We start from the raw sequence: 19,725 nt of genomic DNA, 5'->3' as shown, positions 1-19,725 counted from the left end.
TTTGTGGTGCTCGAATGTACGAGCTTTACAGTCGGTACCGTGAACGCAGCGCTGCTTCCCAAGGTGACGTCATTGTGCGAGTCTGGGGCTGGGCAGTGGGAAAAACATGTAACGGTGCGAAGGTGCGCTGCTGCTCCCACACACGGCATCCTTTACTGAGACCCAGTTCACCAAAAGAGACCAAGTAAGCTCCCGCACCAACTCTCTGCACACCTGCCTGCTTTCATTTCACTTCTTTATCACCTGAATCGACCGTTAGTTGCTTTATGTTAACGGCAGTTTGTGCGTTCTTGCTAATCTGAAGCTAGCTAGCTGTGGCAGTTGGAGCGCATTCCAGCAGGGAGCCAACCGCCAACGACCAGGATAAACAATATGACATAAAGAAAGAAGTTGTCAGTAACATGAGTGGTCAGATTAACATGTCAGTGTGTGGTTAGACGTGTTGGGTGGTTGGGAAAAAGTGTTGGGGCGGTGCACACCCAAGTTACTAGCTAGCTCCAGGGATGCATCAAGTAGGAGCAGCCCAGCCCGGAGACAAACAACACGGCCGGTGTCATCATCATGTTCGTCATGATCATTTATTCATTCACGGTTTGTATGTTGAAAAGCTCGTCTGGCTGTTTGAGGCTGTGGTGGTCTGAGACTCCAGGAGAGCCTGTGGAGCCGCAGGATGAAGGTTTGACAGCTCTGGGTGTGCTCGTTGTTTTGGTCTGGCTGCACCGGCGGGGCGGAGGGAGGGAGGGAGGGAGGGTCTCCTCCTGTTTACCTGGTCACTGCAGAGGATGAGTCTGAAACACACCTGTTCTTCTGTGGTACCAGGAAGAGTTAGGTGCAGACAAAACAAGTCAGTCCTCCTTTTTGTTGTTAAAGTAATACTCGTTTCTTATGAAGCTCAAGTTTTTAGACACCATGGCTGGATTAACCTGCCAGGAGACCCCAGGGGCAGAAATGACCTGTGGGCCCCTCAGATTACATCTGAGTCAAACATAAAGCTCTTGTGTGTGTGTTCTTGTCTCTGTTGCCACTTTTCCACAACATTAGTTGGCTTACACAGGTCTTTTAATCGCCCCTATTCCCACCTTCTGCCAGCAAGGTCTGTGTCCGAGTGTAGACGACAAATCTGTGCATCTACACTGTTTGTTTTTTTGCATCAAAGTGTGTTTACGGGTCTCTGGTAGAACTGCTGCACATGTGAAAAAGTTACATAAAGCCTTCTGTGGCTTGAGGCTCAACACGATGACTAACACTTGAGTCAGCATCACTTTGGGCCGAAGACGACATGTTGAGAAATGAAAATAATTCAAGTTGTGGGTTTAAAAAAAGCAGTGAGCTTAGCAGACCTCTGCAGCCTGGTCAGCTTAAAGAAGCTAGCTCCAACTGAACTGTATTTTGGGTAGTGTAGGAGCCCGGCTGATATCTCAAAGTGCCCATCATCTGCCTGACGATGTCATTGGATGGAGTGCTCTGTAAGTGTAGTAGATAATACGTGGAAACAGCCTCTACTGTGTTCAACATAACGTCTGTCTCGACCCCGCTGCACTCAGAGTGAATCATCTGCTTTATGAATAAAATGGAGGCACGAAACAAGCTGCTTCAACACCTACGAGAGCGGCAGGAAGCAAACAGCCAACGTTAGAAGAGAGGAACGTCTCACTTGAGTGTGTGCGAGGTGGAAAATCAGCATCGCTTTATTTCACATGTGAGTAGAGACGTTGCACACGTGATGACAAACAGCTTGGTAACAAACAGTGGGCTGTGATACGCAGGAGGAGGTGTTGAGGCAGGGTTGGATGTTTGGAGGCTCGCTGAGTCTTGCAGCAGCTCTCACAGAGATGCTGTGGTTGTTATCGCTGTAGTGAAGTGTTTTATTGTTTTTATAGTGTTGAATCAAAGCAGAACTTCATTAATACATTTGGTGGTGGTGATCTCTGAGGCTTGAGGTTTGTCTGAGTGTCTGGAACTGCTGAAGGCTACCGGAGAGCTAGCTGTGTCACTTAAGTGATTTTGAAATGTTCAATATTTTATTTGTTTTCTCAGATATTCTGGAGAAGTCTATCACTGATACTGCTTTTGAAAGTGATGATTGAAATTAAAGTTAATTTGACCTATTTTCACTCTTTTCCAAAGGCAGCAAAAGTACAAACTGGTACTTAATTTACTCAAGTAGAAGTACAGATACAGATACAGACTCAACTCCTTTACTCCAGTAAAGTAATAGATTACAGGCTCTGACATGTACTCAGAGTATCAGAGTAAAAAGTCTCCCTCTGAAGGCCATTTGTGGTCAAAGCTAACTGAAGCTCACGTCATATTAATAGAATTCAAAGACTATTAAAGTTAAAGGTAGAATCTGCAGGATTTTGTCCCAGCTGTTCCTGAACGCACCACAAAGACAGTTGATTGTTGAGTCTCATTCCCAGGACGTCAAATAGACACATGTTGGGTTGGTAAAGCGTCCCGAGCAGCAACAGAGAGAGAAAATCAGAAACTCTCTGCAGATACGAGACACTAACACGCCTTTTTTCCACATTCCAGTCTCTTCCTCTGTCTGTTTACGCCTTCTTGTGTCTTTTATGTCTTTGTCTCGTCTCGCTGTGTCTGCTGGCAAATGAATATAATCCATAATTCACCTCAAATGCATCAAACTAAAGTAACGAGCCTGTTTTAAAAACGTGAGGAGGAGAGGTTCAGATATTTGTGTTCAGATGTCGAGAGGGAAAGTCAAGAGTTGTCAGAAAAGTAAATAAAGTAGAGAACAGATACCTGAAAAAGGTGTTTGTACTTCTATACTTCTCACCTCTGAATAATTTTAGTCCAAATGACTAATTGATAACTGGGAAAATAATCAGAAGATTGATAATCTGTGAAGATTAACTTGCAGACACATGTTTGGAAAGTGAACCACCACATTTAAGATTTGGCTTCTAAACAGAGACAGAAACAATCAAACAAACATTTTATTCTTTTAACAATGTCCATATTTGCTTTATAGAAGGTTAACATATTTAAGTTTACGCTTAAAGATATAATATGTAACATTTCTGCATTTAAATGGCTAAAAACAACAAGCTCTTTGTCATGTATTTTAGTTGAGTTGTGTACGTTCATTAGTGCAGACGTCTTCAACACAAAGAAATCTGTCGACTGTCGCTGAGCGATGAAGGAAGTCAGTGAACGAGACTCAACATGAAATAAAACTTAAAAACATTTTAAAGTTTTTTGTTCAACCCATGGTCCCATGCTACTTCACAACATCATCAAACTACATCTTTTGTTTTCATTGTTTAAATTGAGAGACTCCTAGTGGCAGAGATTACATACTGTGTGTTTAAAAACATGAAATTGCACTGACATGGTTTTCGGGTTTGATTTTTTTTATACCAGCTTTTATACCTCCTGTGTTCCCATCGTCTTCCCACTGATCTAAAGGTAGTTGTTGAATATTTTGCGTGATTCAGGCGACTTTTTCTTTGTTTTCCAGCTCCCTTTCATCACATTGGGACTTTGTGGGGTGGTGGGGAAGGCCTAGTCCCCCACCTTGTTTAGGCCAGTTCCCCCCGACCCAAAGAGAAACAAGGAGCCATGAGTACATCAAGCAAAGCCAGCGGGCTCAAACCGCCCAGTAAAATAGCCCGTCCATCCGGGGTGCCAGGGAAGACGTCTCCATCCTCTGGTAAGACACGGTGACGACGGCTGAATCGGCCTCTTGAGAGAGTCAGATGTCAGACGAGGGTTGTGGTACCTTGTTAGAGAACTTGGCTTTTTAAAAGTGACTTGAATTCTTTTTTGAGAAGTGGTAGCATAAAACCTTTTTTGTGATTACAGGCACTCCAAAGCCAGTCCCCCCTGAGAAGTCCCCAGGCACCGTGACCTCCCCGACCCAGGAGGGGAGCGCAGACTTCCAGATTGGAGAGAAGGTCTGGGTCAATGGCAACAAGCCCGGCTACGTGCAGTTCATCGGGGGCACGCAGTTCGCTCCAGGCCAGTGGGCGGGGATTGTTCTGGACGACCCTATCGGGAAGAACGACGGGTCGGTGGCAGGGGTCCGGTACTTCCAGTGTGAGGATGGGAGGGGGATATTCACGCGGCCTTCAAAGCTATCCAAGACTGCGCTGCCGGAGAAAGAGGCCAACGGGAGGCAGGCCAGTCCAGCTCCAGGAGCATCGGCAACGAGCGAGTCCACACCCGCTGCACCCGCTGCACCCGCTGCACCTGCTGCACCCGCTGCACCCGCTGCACCTGCTGCACCTGCTGCACCTACCTCAATTGGTAACAGTGAAAATACAGAAAACATGGATGTTGTTCGATGAAGTAAAGGCAGTTTTTTCACTAATACTAAGAGTGTTTATTTGTTGCTCAGCTCAGGGCACCGGCATTAAGACAATTTCAGCGATGAACCGAATGATGTCCAGCGAGTCGGTGTCGAACATCTCTGACCCGGACTCACAGAAGAAGATGAAGAGGGAGCTGAGGCTGGGAGACCGCGTGCTGGTGAGGAGCTCAGCGTTTTAGCATTGTCAAGTGATATTGTGATTCCTGATATATGTTATGATGTTTTGAATTCTCCTCAATGGGATTTCACTGTGATGCAGTCTTTAAAACCTGGAAAAGACACTTAATATCTAGTATACGCCAACTCCAAAGTGTCCCAAGTGTTAATTGTTAGTAAGGAGTTCAACAATAAATATTAGATGAGTGGGTAATTTAATCAGACACGGGACACCGTTTGAACAGAGTCTACACCTTAATTATTACCAGCCTTGCTGGTTGGTTGGTTTGTTGGTTTGTCAGCAGGATTTCACAAAAAATAATAAATGGATTTCCATGAAACCTGGATGGAGGACGTGTCTGGGTCCAGAACTGACCCCTTTAACTTCTGGTGCTGATCTGAGTAAAGAGACAGATCCAGGATTATTTACTTTTCACTTTCTTTAACATTATGAGCTGATATTTTTTGACATTTTGCAAACTTCTCAGGGAATAATGCATCAATCTTGACAAAAAAAACAACAAAAAACAGGTGTATTTAGTTGGCTGGTTTCTATAAATGAGTAGAACTTGATACAGACCCAAATAAAAGTCTGGATCAGGTGGCTTTAAATGTGTTTTATTTGGTGCAATATGTTTAAATTAGTTTTAAACATTCAAAGAGGAAATCAAATTATCAACAGAATGTAAAGAAACTCTGCTGACATGCAGGCCGTATTTGTTGGGATGACTTCAAAGAGACCAATTCTTATGTATTGCACCTTTGATGTTGGATTAGGCCTGACTGAATCAAAGGGCCTTGGCAGAGGTATACGCTCTACGGAGTGCCATTCTAGCTGTGATTGCTTTTCTTTGTGTGCAGGTTGGTGGGACGAAGGCAGGAGTGGTTCGGTTTCTGGGAGAGACAGACTTTGCCAAAGGGGAGTGGTGTGGAGTGGAACTGGATGAACCGCTCGGGAAGAATGACGGCGCTGTGGCGGGGACCAGGTGAGCAGAAACAAATCTGTTTTAACAGCATCAATCATAAAGATAAATCTTAAACCAGCTGTCAGTGTGTCGGCTGAGGTTTCAGTCTGTGCCACCTGTTCTCCTCCTCAGATACTTTCAGTGCCTGCCCAGGTACGGTCTGTTCGCTCCGGTCCACAAGGTGACGCGTATCGGCTTCCCGTGCACCACACCGACCAAGGCCAAGAGCTCCCGGAGGAGGTCCACCCTGAAGAGGAGCCCGAGCGCCTCCTCCATAAGCTCGCTCAGCTCCGCCACTTCCTCAATCAGCGGCAAACCCAGCCGAGCAGGACTGGTAAGACTGACAGAGCGGCGTCACACAACGCATCCCCAAACCAAATCACAGCTGAGGCTGCGTGTGCATCGGCTGGAAACTCATCGTTAACTTTTGAGTATTTGGGTCATTTCCTGAGGAGGATTTGAATTTTGTGTTTCTAACATGAGGTGACTTTTTTCCACCTTGTCCTGTTTTTTAATCTGTAGTTTAGACTGCAGTACAGAGACATTACCTCTGACACAGTCTACACACCTGGTGTACCTGTATGTAAAAACAGCGTCAGACAACATCCAAAATGTTAAATGTGAATGTTTTTCACTGTATCTCTGCAGCTGACGGAGACATCTGCTCGCTACGCCCGTAAGATCTCTGGCACCACGGCGCTGCAGGAGGCTCTGAAGGAGAAGCAGCAGCACATCGAGCAGCTGCTGGCAGAGAGAGATCTGGAGAGGTGCGAGGTGGCCAAGGCAACCAGCCACGCAGGGGAGGTGCAGCAGGAGCTGACTCAGCTGATAAAGGGACGGGATCAGGTCTGACACACACCTGCACACATGGATGTTAACAAGTACAGGCACAGAAAACCAACATAAATCATAAAGACAAACACTTACCTCTGTTTTTTATTCTGTTGTTCTTAAATGCTGTAATTAAATTTATATTTGTATCCATTACTTTTAATGTTTGCCCAACACAAGTAAATCAAGAGAACTTATCGAGCACACCTGGTGTTCATGTTGACTGCAGGATGTGTAACGACTCAGCTGTTCGACATATTTTGATCCTATAAAAGTTATAATCTATAACATTTGTGGAAACAGCTGAAAATGTCAGAGTCTGTGTTTCTGTATGCTCCTGCTCATGTCCTGTAGATGTCACATGTACAGAAGAGAACAACAAAATCACAGAGTGAACAGATTTCATTGACAGAACATCTGATACAAGTAAATTATTTATAAGATATATGTGAAGTGTGTGGATCCAGGAGGACGTCTGTGCAGGTCGAGGCAGCGCCAAGCGGTGCCCGAGCCACACCTCCACTGTGGAGACCTGGAACAGGACAGGCCACACAAAATGATTAGCGTAAAAAATATAAGTTTTACAAAAACACAGATATAAGGAGATTGTTAAACAGAAGGGAGCAATGATCTGTGGGAGCCAAAGGGTATGACAATACAGATCAGTCAGTAAAATAACCTGATAAACAGTTTATTCTGTTATTCTTGCCACTTATGTTAAAGATTTAGTCAGTAACCAACATCAGATGTGTTATTGTCTCTGTGTTGCAGCATGCGGTGGAGATGGAGGCAAAGTTGGACCAGCTGCGTTCGCTGGTGGAGGCAGCAGATCGAGACAAAGTGGAGCTGCTCAACCAGCTAGAGGAGGAGAAGAGGTGGGTGGTCTGACTTCACCTGTAGCCTGCTCATGACACGGACCGTCGATACGTCTCATGTGTCACTGTCTAAACGTGAAGTGGAAGTTGCTTTTGGAGGAAAACTTTGTGTTCGTCCCTGTTTGACAGAAAAGTGGAAGATCTGCAGTTCCGTGTGGAAGAGGCGTGCATCACCAAAGGAGACCTGGAGGTAACTCGTGGTTATATAACCTGCCTCTCAATTAAACATCTTCTCTCAGTCCTTCCAGCTATAAATCTCCCACTTGTCAGGCTCATGCTTTCTTTATGATATTCATTTGTGAATTATTGACAAACTAGGTGGTTATTTTACATTACCCAGGGTTTCTGCAGGCCCCAAGTCTCAAAATGTCTAAAATTCCAAGGACCTGAATTTTAGGCCTATTAGGACTTACGGGTATAAAGAATTGATTAACTTCACTCTCACTTTTAAATGTGTTTTTGGGGAAAAGATTTTGTTGCTCACATTGTTACAGAGCTGCTAAACGAAACCAGCAAGGAACCAACAACCACAAATACAAACTGTGCAGCCCGGCGTGTGAGCCAACGTGTCGAAGTAAAACGTTTCTGTTCAAGTTAAAGTATCTGGCTCGAGAACAGCGTGTTTCATTCTTGTTCAGACTGCAGGCAAATCAACTTTTAGCACTGCTGTGGGTTGCTGTGGTAACAACGCAGGCATCAGTCAGTGTGTACACAGCTTCCCAACATGGACACACGATCAGCCATCAAACAATCACATTATCAAGTCGTTCTGCACGTTTCAGCCGCTTTGATTCTCTACTGTAACTCAGGATTTACTTTCCATCAGCATTGGAGCTGAGTAGATAATGATTGAATTTTTATTTTTGGGTGAAATTAGCCTTTAAATTAAACAAACTGAAACCTGCAGGAACCCTGGGATCACACACACTTCATTAAAACCAGACAGATGATGAACCTTTCTACTTCTACTTTGTTCCACACGACATTAAGTGAAGAAACGGACACTAACTTTTATTACTGCGTTGTGATTTTCCACTAAAAAATAAGAGCTGATGATCAAATCAATCATTCTGTCTCAAGCTTTTTCCTTTTCCTGCGCTCTTTGAATCATTCATCGGCTTTCTTGTTCAGACGCGTCTTTTCTTTCTTCCGTCTCCTTTCATTTATTCATTCATCCTTAATTCACTCACCCATCTTCTTGGATGTTTTTTTCCCTCCCGTCTGCGGCACTTTAAATTACCATCCTCTCCTCATCTTTTCATCCACATGCCTGTTCTTGAAAGCTGTTTTTTTGTCCTCCAGTCTTCTTGTACGCTTTCATCCTCCTCTCTTGTCTGCACCCTCTTTACCCTCGCTGCCTGAATAAGTCTCCCTCAACATCTGAATACAAGCAAACAAGTGGCCGAAGAAGAGAAATAAAAGTATCTGGGAGTCAGAATGAGATGAATAATTAACTCCTTATCCTCCTCGGAGTGAGCCAATAACAATCTTTTCCTTCTGTTCACAACCAACTGATGAAATTGAAATGCTGTAAACCATCAGTGCTTTCTTACTCACCGGCCTTCTCTTTAAAGTCTCGTCGTCTTTTTTTCTGTTCGTGGCACAGAGCTGGCATGTCAGTGTTGCAGTGTTGGTGTTTGTTCTCCTTCTCTTCCTGCTCTCTCTTACTAACAGACGCAGACCAGACTGGAGCATGCCCACATAAAGGAGCTTGAGCAGAGCCTGCTCTTTGAAAAGACCAAAGCTGAAAAACTCCAGAGGGATTTAGAGGACACTAGGGTAATGCTGGCAGTCCCAGTCCCACAGCGCGGCTGAGTGATGTGCTTTTCCCCCACTAGGTTTAATAATGATGCGCAGAATATATTGAAGGAATTATGCAGTTTTTTCAGATTTGTCACAAAGTTTCTTCCCTCACGGCCCGGTCCACGATCAGCCCCGGCGTAGGTACATTAACATCCCATCGGCCTCGAGCTTCTCTAATAACGCAGGTCTATCATAGTTATGCATGTGTGCATGAAAGCTCTTTTAGATAATAGAGTTTGGAAATGCCTGTGCTTATGACGATGTCAGCCTTCATTTTTCTTCCTCAACAAATCCCACGAAAAGCCCCAAAAAACCAACAATGTGTTTTTTTTACTCACCAACTTCTCCCTCCGTCTGCTGCACTCAGCTGCAAACCCACCGGCTCTCCGCTGAAGATGTGAACCTTTAAAAACAGCTCACAAACATGTGGTGTCATTTTTATAAACAGGTGGTTACTGTCAGATATGAGGGTTTAATCCAACACCCCTCTTCTTTACGTCTGAGTAGCAGAACGAGTGGAGAGTCAGTTGGACAGATATTGTGATGTATGTGAGATACATGAGGCTGTGAAACACACACACACACACACACACACACACACACACACACACATTCAGTGCTGGTTTGGTCTTTTCATGGGATTTGTTGACTGTAAGAAAAATGTACCACACTGCTATCCTTTACCCTTAAAGCAGAAGGTCCAAACTTTGACCTGTTTGATGAGTCAAAGTCGCCTAAAGAAAGACGAATCAGTTGCATCTGTTCAAAATAAGTGTTTTTGTTTTTTTTCAACACATAAATCTGAGGATGTGACTGAAGGTTTTATTCAGCAGAAAGGTTTGAGGAAGTGTTTGATAAGTTTAGTTTGTGGTTAGACAACATGATGTCCCTTTAGAGCCCGATTGATTCTGGATTTTTTTTGCAATGACCCTTTAATTTAGTTATCAAACACTGGTGAAAAAGATTTCGTGTAATGGAGGCAGGATACTTAACTGTTAAACAATAAACTTTATTGTACAAAATGAAGTCGGAGTGCTGAAACAGTAAACTTCACCAGCAGTTTGATAATAATAACCGACCCAAAGCAACTTTTAAAAAAAATAATTCAGTCTCTCTTATTAATATTAAACATATTTTGGTGTTGGATCGTCGGTTTGACAGAACAAGCAGCGTGAAGTCGTCCTCTCGGGCTCTGGGAAATGTGACGGGCATCTTTCACTAGTTTGTGATGTTTTTTAGACAAAGGATGGTAAATTAGATCAAAATTCGACTGATTCTAAGTCATTTGATATTGTTGAATCCCACCATTAGACCAGTGAAACCACATTTGGTCCACATCACTCTGTCAGCTCTCCTGCCTCCTCTTTGCCTTCATGCCTCCTCTTCTGCGTGTGGTGCTGTAGGTGGCCACGGTGTCGGAGCGCTCCAGGATCATGGAGCTGGAGCGGGAGGTGGCCGACCTCCAGCTCAGGCTGCGGGCGTCGCAGCAGAAGGAGGACGCCGCCTCTCTGTCCCAGCAGCAGATCAGCAGCCTGAAGGCTCAGGCTCAGTCTCAGGAGAAGAAGGTTTGTGGGGACGACCCGGCAGGTGTTGTGTTCAGCAGCTGCACGACTCTCACCACCTGTAAAATGGATTATTCATCACCCTCTTTATTATATAATTTATGGCCGGATGTCAAACTTGGACGATTCATGCAATATCTATTTACAACCCTCCCTTAGCTCCTAATGTAAATAGGCATATGTCCTTTTAATGTGTGGTTAGTTCAAGCCACTGTGCCGATGCATAATTTATGGCTGTACTCGGATGTACATGTGTATAATGTATGTTCTATACTGTGTGTCCCCAACAGATCAGTGAGCTGAGCGTCGACCTGGAGAGCAAACAGAAGGAGGTTCAGTCTCTGGAGCAAGATAAGAGCAGTCTGGAACAGCAGCTGACGGGCCTGGTGAGAAACCCAGAACGTAATGATCATAAATTAACCGAGAGAAGAGAAAAAGACGACCACGTCGCTCCTCTCTAACATTTCTGGCTTCAGCTGCCTGTTAAAGTCGGGGGATTTTTAAATAAGTGTCTGTTATCCAAATAGAAGAATTGGACTGGAGTCACTTTTAATGTAGAAGTCACAACAACAGTCTTGAGGCCGATACACACAGAGGATGTGACAAATAAACAACCCAAAAATGAGAAATTCTCAACGTTTGAAATGAAACGTACAGTGCACCAATTCAGGACAGTTCAGAGAAGTGACAGGAAGTGCAATGAGAGAGGGGGGGTGCAGCAGTGCCACAGGTTGGACCTGAAGCCTGGACCTGGACCGCTGCAGCAGGACAGGACCTCTGTACATGAGACAGGCAGGCTACTGACTGAGCCATCGGGTCGCCACATACAAGACAGTATCCTAACAAAATGTTTGATGCTTCCATCATAAGTAGTGGAAAACTCTTAGGAAGCTTAAATCCTTGTATTTATTTAGTTACGTCTCCAAACAAACATATCGGTGACCAACATGATCATGGTGTGGAAAAGTAACTCGTTGGTGCTTTTGCGTTACTAAAAATGAAAAGCTCAGTCAGCTGCTTCAGAACTTCAGAGACAAACAGATGTTTCAGCTCGACTGCGTCTTTGTCAGAGTCTGAAGAAAGGCTGCGTGTTCTCAGGCCTCATCTTCACCGTTGTAATCACATGTTTAGAATCCAGTCTTAAAAAAGTTGATTGATGTTTCGATAAATGAATCATCTTGTTTTTCTGCTCTCGAAGTGTCACAGATAGTTTGATTTGGTCTGATGCCATCATAACCTGCGTAGAGTGGAATGAATGTAAAACGGCTGCACATCTGTGAGCGTCTAACTGTAGATTCCTCTTGTTTTCACTGTGACGTGTTTTGCTCGTGGGCATAGTGGAAGTGCTCTCATTACGAGGAGCATTTTATCCACAAACCTGCGTGTTTCATGGGCCCAGTCATTCTTCTCTGCTTAGCTCAAGGTACAAGAATGTTACTGAGCGATGTGATGTGAGTGATTAGTCGTAGTGAAGCTGATGTTTTTCTCTGTTTCAGAGACAAAAGCTTGAGACAGCTGAGGAGGAGAACACGAGGACGGCACAGACCATGCAAGGTAAACACATCAGATGTGTCTCAGCTGAATTTGATCTTTTTTTTTTTGTATCTGTGTTGATGGTTGTTGTTGACGCTGAAGTCTGTTTCCTGTCAGAATTGGAGCAGAATGTGGAGCAGTCAAAGAAAGATTACGAGACCCTGAAGGAGGAGAGCGAGAGCAGAGAGAAGAAGCTGACGCAGGTACGTTCACACATGTGGTCAATGTACATTTACTCAGTTAAACCCCCTCCAGGGTGTTTGAGTGCTTTTAAAGTTATCAAGGCAACAGATAAACGATATTTAAGTTACGTATATAGTGCTCACTTCAACGCAAAGCTTAGCTGAAATGCATTGAAGCATATGTTAAATTAGAGACCATAGATGCAGTTTCATTATGTCTAAAGTCCTGACAACAACATCCTGCAGAGCTGCACCTCTCTAACCTTCAGGGCACACTTCAGTTACGTTTATATAGTTTACTGAGATTATGACCGGCACAATTAAGTGCAAGAAATAGCGTTAAAGCCAACCATTGTTTTGCTAAATAATGGAGCAGTTAGTGAACTTGTTGACGTTTGCTAGCTCTCAGGGACTCGACATTAACTTACGTCATCGCATTATCATCTTCAGATTATTCTTTAAAAAGATAGGGCTACTTTTCAACAACAGCTTGACTTTGTCCTGGTGTTTCTCTGCAGTTTAGGGTTGGATGAGTTCAGATATTATTCACCAAAAATAAAGATTCCATAGTCAACAAAAATGCAGCCTTCAGTGATTCAACAATAAACAAAAGAAGGCAGTATTGTCACTACAGTTCAGTAAAGCTTTTTTTCTTCAAGGGTGAACGCTCTTCTCAAAGAAGTCAATTAAGGATCTCTGAAACATCTCTAACGCTGTCAGATTCACTTGCGTTCTAGTCGCTTGTTTGTCTTTGAAGCCCCTCGCGTTTGTGCTTATTAAAGTATCGTCGTTGCTTCACTTTGTCATCAGACAGCCTTTGTCGATTGGAAAACTGAAGCTGTTAAATTGCTTCCTCCAAAGCCGCCAGACTCCTTTTACAGAAATCTTAATTTTACCTCATCAAACACTGGATGCTGGTCTACTACCGCCTCTGTGGTTTTGATTGTTTGTGTTATTGTGTGACTTTAGTGAATCAAACCGAACCCTTTAAATCTCAGCTTCCTGCTGTGGCCGCAAACGACATTACATCCTAACCTCGTGTAAACAGACTCCTCATTGTTGTGTTTACGCTGCACACAGAGGAGCCTGAGAGCTTCTGTCTGTGAGCAGAGTTGAAGTCACGGCTCTGACTGCAGCTAACAGTCGGATAACATTAGTAGACCATGAATCAGCATGTTGGCATTTACTGATTCTCACCAAGATAGCTCCGTCTGCTTCTGGCTGTTGACAGACTTCAACAAAGTATTTGTGAACGTCTTGGAGGGAGATGCTGAAAATGTCAGAATTAAATAGTTTTGGGGATTTACAAGAAGTCTTTTCCTTTATTAATCCATCCTTCAGTAATCCAGTGTGCTCTGATTCAGACTTAGTGAAGCTCTAAAGCTGCTGCGGCCTCCGGCTAATTTGGTGTTTTTAAAACATTAATGACACGCACATGCACATGTTGCTCTCATTTCCATTTGGGTTTGATAAGTCGACACACCAGACAGATATTTTTATTCAAGCTTTACAGATTTGGGAAGTCGGTCCGCTGTGGCTGCTTGTCACAATCAGGAGGAACTGCCGGAAAACAAGTCTGTAGAATCGTACACGAATCAGAGCAACATAAAGGATGTTTAAGAAGAACCTGCAGAAGAAGGACTGCAAGTCAATTAGGGGTATAACCATTCAGTCGATTTCTGATGTAAACAACAACTGCTATTAGACGAACACATCTGGGTTTGTAGAGATCAACAGATCGTTGGTTTTATGCCCTGACAACCTGTTACAAAGTTTGGTTTCCCAAATCTGTCCAGAGTAAACCCTCCTCCCAAGCAAACCGATCAAGGATCTCGGGAAAAAGAAAATAAACCCAACATTTGACTGGCCTTCATCACACGTCAGTCGATCGTCATCCTGCTAACAGGATAAGTGTCTGGAAGTGCAGCTGTAGGCTAACGCTAAGCTAGCGGTGTTGTTTTGGGGCAAATTCAGTTCAGTGGTGTGTTTCAAGCCACAGAAAATCTTTTTAAGCACATATATTTCTTGTTGCTATTTTTGCACATGTGAGACGTCTCTGAACAACAAGAGTGGAATTTCAGTTTGCAGTTATAAGAGAGTATTTTGTTCTCCCTCCCTGAAGTCAGAGCGTTCGTGCTGCTGCTCTCGCTTCATGGAGCTCGTTACAAATGGATTTAAGAAGTCAAACAGCTGAACGGGCTTGAGGCGGACTCAGTACAGAGCTGTCTTTCCTTTTTTAGCCAAGGCTGTTAATGACCTCTGGTGTCTGCGGTCTATTCATGGAATGCTGGATTTTAAGCACTTCCATTTTCACTGAGCGACGGTGATTTCTGTGAAAAACATAAAAACATTTTTGAATTAGCAACAGATCAAATTATTGTGTGCAATGTGAAATTATTCTTGTGTCCCCCTCAGCTTTACTGACCATTTTAGCATCTTTCAGCTCTTTGTTTTGGTTTTATGCCAAACAATTTGTTTTATTGTCACTTTGTCTGTTTGCAAACAGCAGACAGACAGACTCAGTTAGACACTAACTGGTGAACATAGTGCAGCATTTGGCAGCTAAAGATCCAGATATTTCCCTCAGGAGTGAGGTGAATATTCATTAGGTGACACAAACACGACTCTAAATAAATGATAATGTTGCCACGTTTCTGCTGGATGTGTCAATAGGGAACTGTTTGCTAATAATTTTGCCTTATTAACTTTATAAGGCAGTAAAAATGTCAAAGGTGTGCTAACATCTTGTTTCTACTGCCTCAAGTGGCCAAAAATAACTGTTAAAGCAGCTTTAAATGTAAACAAATGACAAGATGTTGCATAAATAGTAAAATAAAATATTTCGTATAAGTTTGGCTGCTCTGGAAAACATGACATATACAGTATATAACCAGACAACGTGACGATTAATATTATTGATATGTTTTCCAGGCTGTTGAGAAGTCAGAGAGGACGGCGCTGTCGCTGGAGCAGCTGACCAATGAGAAGAAGACACTGGAGACACAGGTGAGCAGACGCCTCCAACTTACTTTTTAAACTGGAGAACAAACAGAAGATGTGAATGCTGGCTGTTGAAAATTGGAATAATACAATAAAAACTGTCTCAGGCAGATTTTATCAGCTGTAGTTATCCAACAGTTTACGCTAACGTTAGCTCCATTATTTCTGAGCGGACAACCACACTGTTAAAGCAAGTTTGCTCTGTGTTGAAAAGGTCAAATAAAACCCCCCAAGCTCTTTAAATATCTCTCCTTCTACAGTCCGATGTTTCAGCATGTGGATGAACGCATGCATGTGTATGAAATCGCTTTAACAGTGTGTTAAGTTTTCCTCCAAACCATGCTGCCAACGTGAGCTCAGATAGTTGGATTTGTGTCCACAGCCCCGTGAAAGCATTCACACATGAATATACATAAGTTTAGCGTTTGTAGCCTGCAGGGTTTTTATTATGTATTCACATCAGGATTCCCACACTGACAGCATGTGACTGTGCAGCTCTCAGTCATCGCATTTAATCAGCCGTGCGTGAAACACCGCAGGCCGTCGCTCTCTCTTTGATTCCATCTCAGTTTCCGCGTCTCGCCGCCGTCTGTAACCTGAGATTTTTGTTATCACGCCGTTCTCCTCCGACTCTGATCAGTCGGCGGCTCTCTGGTGCCCTCTTGCTCGCCTACGTTCATCTCAACTCGGAGCTGCCTGGGAGCTCCAGATGTTCGGTCTCATGGGGGTCAGAGAAATGGACAGCAGATTAGAGTGGGAGATATGTGTAAACACACTTTGTAAGCTTCTCTGTCTGTTCTGGAAAACCTGCAAGCATTTCTTTTTTAGAACGAAAAAAACAACAACAAATGTCTCCTTGAAAGTTGAATGAATTGAGTGAATTTAATAATCATTATGAGCAAAATGCTGCATTTCTAAATAAAATGTTAAGCTCACTTGCACATGTAGAATTTAGAGGTTAGACTGTTCATTTTATGTTTAACACAGTATGTTATGTCAGCATAACGTGACCGTCATTAAACATGTAAACTGTTTTTTCAGCTCCATTATAAGAGCATGATGTTATTCTCTGTGGAGGAAAACACACTTTGATTTATTTATTATTTATTACATCTGCCTCCTCGCTCCGCTCAGCCATGCCGCTGTAGGTTGTGATGTAATACTGCACATGTCAGAGTGTGTGTCGTGTGTGTGTGTGTGTGTGTGTGTGTGTGTGTGTGTGTGTGTGTGTGTGTGTGTGTGAGCTGCCTGGCTGGTCAGAACATCGCTGGACTTAATGAACAGTTGGTTTGAGGTCGGCACCTCTTGTCTCGTTCTCTCACACAGCTGTCGGTTCTGCATCTGGAGCGATCCGTCGGTTTATTGATGAGTCGATTGAACAAATAATCTTTCATCTCTACATAGTTCTTTTTTTATTTCTATTCATTGTTACACAAACCTTTTGGAAGGCTGTGTTGGTTGTTGTTGGCTTCTCAGTTAGTTTTTTCATCTTTGATGAGTTTAAAGTGGACATTATTGGGTTTTCGAGGAATGAACTCGTGTAGCTGCATGATATTGGAAAAAACAAACACTGATATTTTGCATAGGGGTCAAGATTATTATTAATATTATCATTATTATTTTTATAATGATCATTTTCTACCTTCAGCATGTTCCCTGACTACTGGTACGAGTGATTTTTCTGTCAGATTGCAGATAAAATAAACCGACTTGATGCAACACAATATTTCGCCCACAACAATATCACGTCACAATTATTAGCCTCGGAAGACTGAATAATCTGAATCTGCAAAGTAACAATTAACTCAGTGTATCAAATAGATGTGGTGGAGAGGCAGTGTGAAGTAAAGTACCTGAAAGTTGTACTTCAGAACAGAATTTTAGTGAATTGTGCTGTAAATTGGTTCATTCCATCAGTGGTTGTTTGAAATCCATGTTCATGTGTTTCTTTCAGGTTAGCTTAGCTTCTCTGTATATAGATCGCTAACTTGCTATCTGTGTCTCAAGCTCCTGAGATGAAGACCGTTGTAAGATGTGTCACAGCTGGTGCTGGGAGGCGGTTTTCTCTGCTGGGTGAGTTCAGGGGGTCAGAGCAGCCGTGGGAAAAGGCAGTGACAGTGGACGGCTTTGAGGGGACACATAGTACATCAGCCTCCACACAAACAACGCTGCATCGTCGACATATGCCAGTTCGTTGTGTTGTTACAGCTATATGATTTTCACAGACATTTTTCACGTATTTCTGACATTTTACAGTGGCTGTAAAAAGTTTACACCCCCTTGGATGTTTTCCCCGTTTATTGCTTTGATAAATTGAATCATGATGGACATAATCTGGATTTTATTGACTAGAATTTGTAAATGTCAAAGTGAAAACGGATATAATATTAACAGAGTAAAAAAATAGAATAGAAATAAAAGGGGAAAAGATCCAAGGGGGTGAAAACCTGACATCGTCACTGTATGACTGACAGATGAATCGATGATTGAAATATTTGTTAGTTGCAGCCACAGTTGGATCGTCTGTGTACAGACGCTGCCTCACATCACTGACACAGTCTTAAGATTTTACAGTATGAGTGTTTGTTTTTATGAGACCTCGTAACGTAACGTAAAGCTGAACAGCAGACACACAGTCACAGCTGATTCTTCTGCCGGCTGTGATTCATGTGAAACGCTGTGAATGAAAGGTGAATCTCTCAGAGCGAGTGAGTACGTATGGTGTCGGAGAGCGAGGAAACAAGATTGTGAGCAGCTCAGAGGAGGGGGGAGGACGTGGAGGGGGGGGGGGGGGGAGGTGGGAGGAGCTTATCAAGGCTTACATAATGGAAGCGCTGGGAGGGAGAGGGAGGCTGCTCAGGCGACACTCTCTCTGTTTCCCTCTGGCAGCCGAGCACGGCGGGGGATGAGAGCCGATGCTTTATTGATGCTCAGCTCGTGTTAGTCTGTGTTCGACAGATCGGAGTCGAGCGCTGCTGTAGCAACAACTGCTGCTGCTGCTGTTGAGCAGGTGAACACAGGTTAGAATCAGGCAGCGGTGAGCTGTGCAGGTATGGACATAGCCGCTCTGCATCAGGGTTACTCCAGCAACATCTACTCGCCTCACTACCAGGTAGGAGTCCTGCTCAGGTTTTCATTTCAAACTGGGATTGATCAGTGCAGGAGTCACTTACTGTCAGCAGGAAGAGCTGGTGTGATTTTGTGATTCTCTGTGTGGATGTAAGAGTGTGAGATGTCGCCTGTGCAGGTAACCTGATTACATTCTGCATGTTTGTGTGTGAGCACGCTCTGCAGGTCAGATCTCACCTCGACAGTGACTCCCGTGCAAGACAACTGTGCGTGTTAACGTGCAAACAAACACTGCAGGCGGCTCGCTGTGTGAATCATTACTCATGACTTTTTATATTTATATAGTCTGAATCCAGTGTCAGCATAGGCATCGATTCAAAAGTCATACTTGTTAATTAATTATTGACTGTTGCTATTTTAAAGCTGCTCGTGGGGCCGTCTGAGCCATCGGGAACGATTTGGGAGATGGTTGTTTGTCCCGACTTGAATGGGAAAGTGAAAAGTTTGCAGGAGGTGAAGTCGGAGGAGCTGACGTCCCTGGAGCTTTTATTTATAGTTTCACGTGGAGTGAACGAGTTCTGCTGTCTCATGCTGACTCACCCTGAATATCAAGGTGTTGTCTTTAAGGTCAAGGCACTAAATTAGCACCAGCCATCAGTTAAATGCTGGAAAAATATGCAAGTGGCTGGAAGATGTCGTTCACCCTCCATCTACTGAGGGGCTGGTGAAATTAATTTGCCAGTTGGTCAGTGGATAAAAGTTAATTATGGACTTTGTTTTAGGCATCAGCTGCAGATTTACGTCTTATGACTAAGGATTACTAGCTTTTCCCTTGATGCACAAGCCGTTAAACGACATCAGGGAAAATGATGTTGAATATTTGTTGGATAATCAGTTACTGAGTCGAATTGATTGCCAACTTTTAGGAGCGTTTTGAGAGTAGAGTTGCAACATTGCATAAATGAATCGTTAAAAGAAAATTACTTGCCAGCTATTTTGTTTGTTGCAGCTTCTTTTCTTTGTCATTTATGACAGTAAACGAGGAGTCTTCAGGTTTTTAACTGTTGGTTGGACAAAAGAAGCAATTTGAAGACGTCACTTTGGTTCTTGGGAAACTGTGATGAGCATTTTTTCACAATTCTTGATTAATGAAATTAATAAATGTGAAAATAACCGTCAGATTTATCGAGAATATACAGAATTAAGTTGGTGGAGCTCTCCTTTCATTTGATGGCATCACCGTAAATAAACGTCCATAAATCCACTTGGGAATATTAGAAAAAAAAAGACCATTCAGAACTTGCCTGAGAATCAGCACATTTTAAGGTTTCTTCAAGGTCAAAGTGATCCAGTGATAGTTCTCTGAGCATCTGTGACTACGCCGCAAACAGGAAGTGCTAACAGCTGTTTCGGCAT

At 43.4% G+C, this 19,725-nt stretch overlaps 1 protein-coding gene across 3 annotated transcripts in view; it reads left to right on the top strand.

The window, feature by feature from the left end:
- Positions 1-36: 36 nt before the first annotated feature.
- The window catches only part of clip1b (CAP-GLY domain containing linker protein 1b), a 30,697-nt gene continuing 11,008 nt past the window's right edge, over positions 37-19,725 (top strand). The window contains exons 1-16 of one of the 3 annotated variants that reach the window (XM_030435478.1): positions 60-184; positions 1,545-1,699; positions 3,482-3,673; positions 3,826-4,269; positions 4,361-4,491; positions 5,351-5,475; positions 5,587-5,788; positions 6,103-6,300; positions 7,057-7,160; positions 7,290-7,350; positions 8,835-8,939; positions 10,367-10,528; positions 10,816-10,911; positions 12,022-12,079; positions 12,176-12,261; positions 15,172-15,246. In XM_030435478.1, coding sequence (XP_030291338.1) covers positions 3,583-3,673; positions 3,826-4,269; positions 4,361-4,491; positions 5,351-5,475; positions 5,587-5,788; positions 6,103-6,300; positions 7,057-7,160; positions 7,290-7,350; positions 8,835-8,939; positions 10,367-10,528; positions 10,816-10,911; positions 12,022-12,079; positions 12,176-12,261; positions 15,172-15,246 — 1,938 coding nt within the window. In that variant the 5' untranslated portion in view covers positions 60-184; positions 1,545-1,699; positions 3,482-3,582. Of the gene's footprint in view, positions 185-1,544; positions 1,700-3,481; positions 3,674-3,825; positions 4,270-4,360; positions 4,492-5,350; positions 5,476-5,586; positions 5,789-6,102; positions 6,301-7,056; positions 7,161-7,289; positions 7,351-8,834; positions 8,940-10,366; positions 10,529-10,815; positions 10,912-12,021; positions 12,080-12,175; positions 12,262-15,171; positions 15,247-19,725 lie in introns of all 3 variants that reach the window. The other 2 variants (XM_030435477.1, XM_030435479.1) reach the window with 2 other exon arrangements.

The sequence above is a fragment of the Sparus aurata genome, chromosome 12, assembly GCF_900880675.1.
Source record: "Sparus aurata chromosome 12, fSpaAur1.1, whole genome shotgun sequence".
Classification (NCBI taxonomy): domain Eukaryota; kingdom Metazoa; phylum Chordata; class Actinopteri; order Spariformes; family Sparidae; genus Sparus; species Sparus aurata.
The sequence above is the reverse complement of the archived record's forward strand: the minus strand, read 5'-3'. Positions and strand labels throughout refer to the sequence as shown.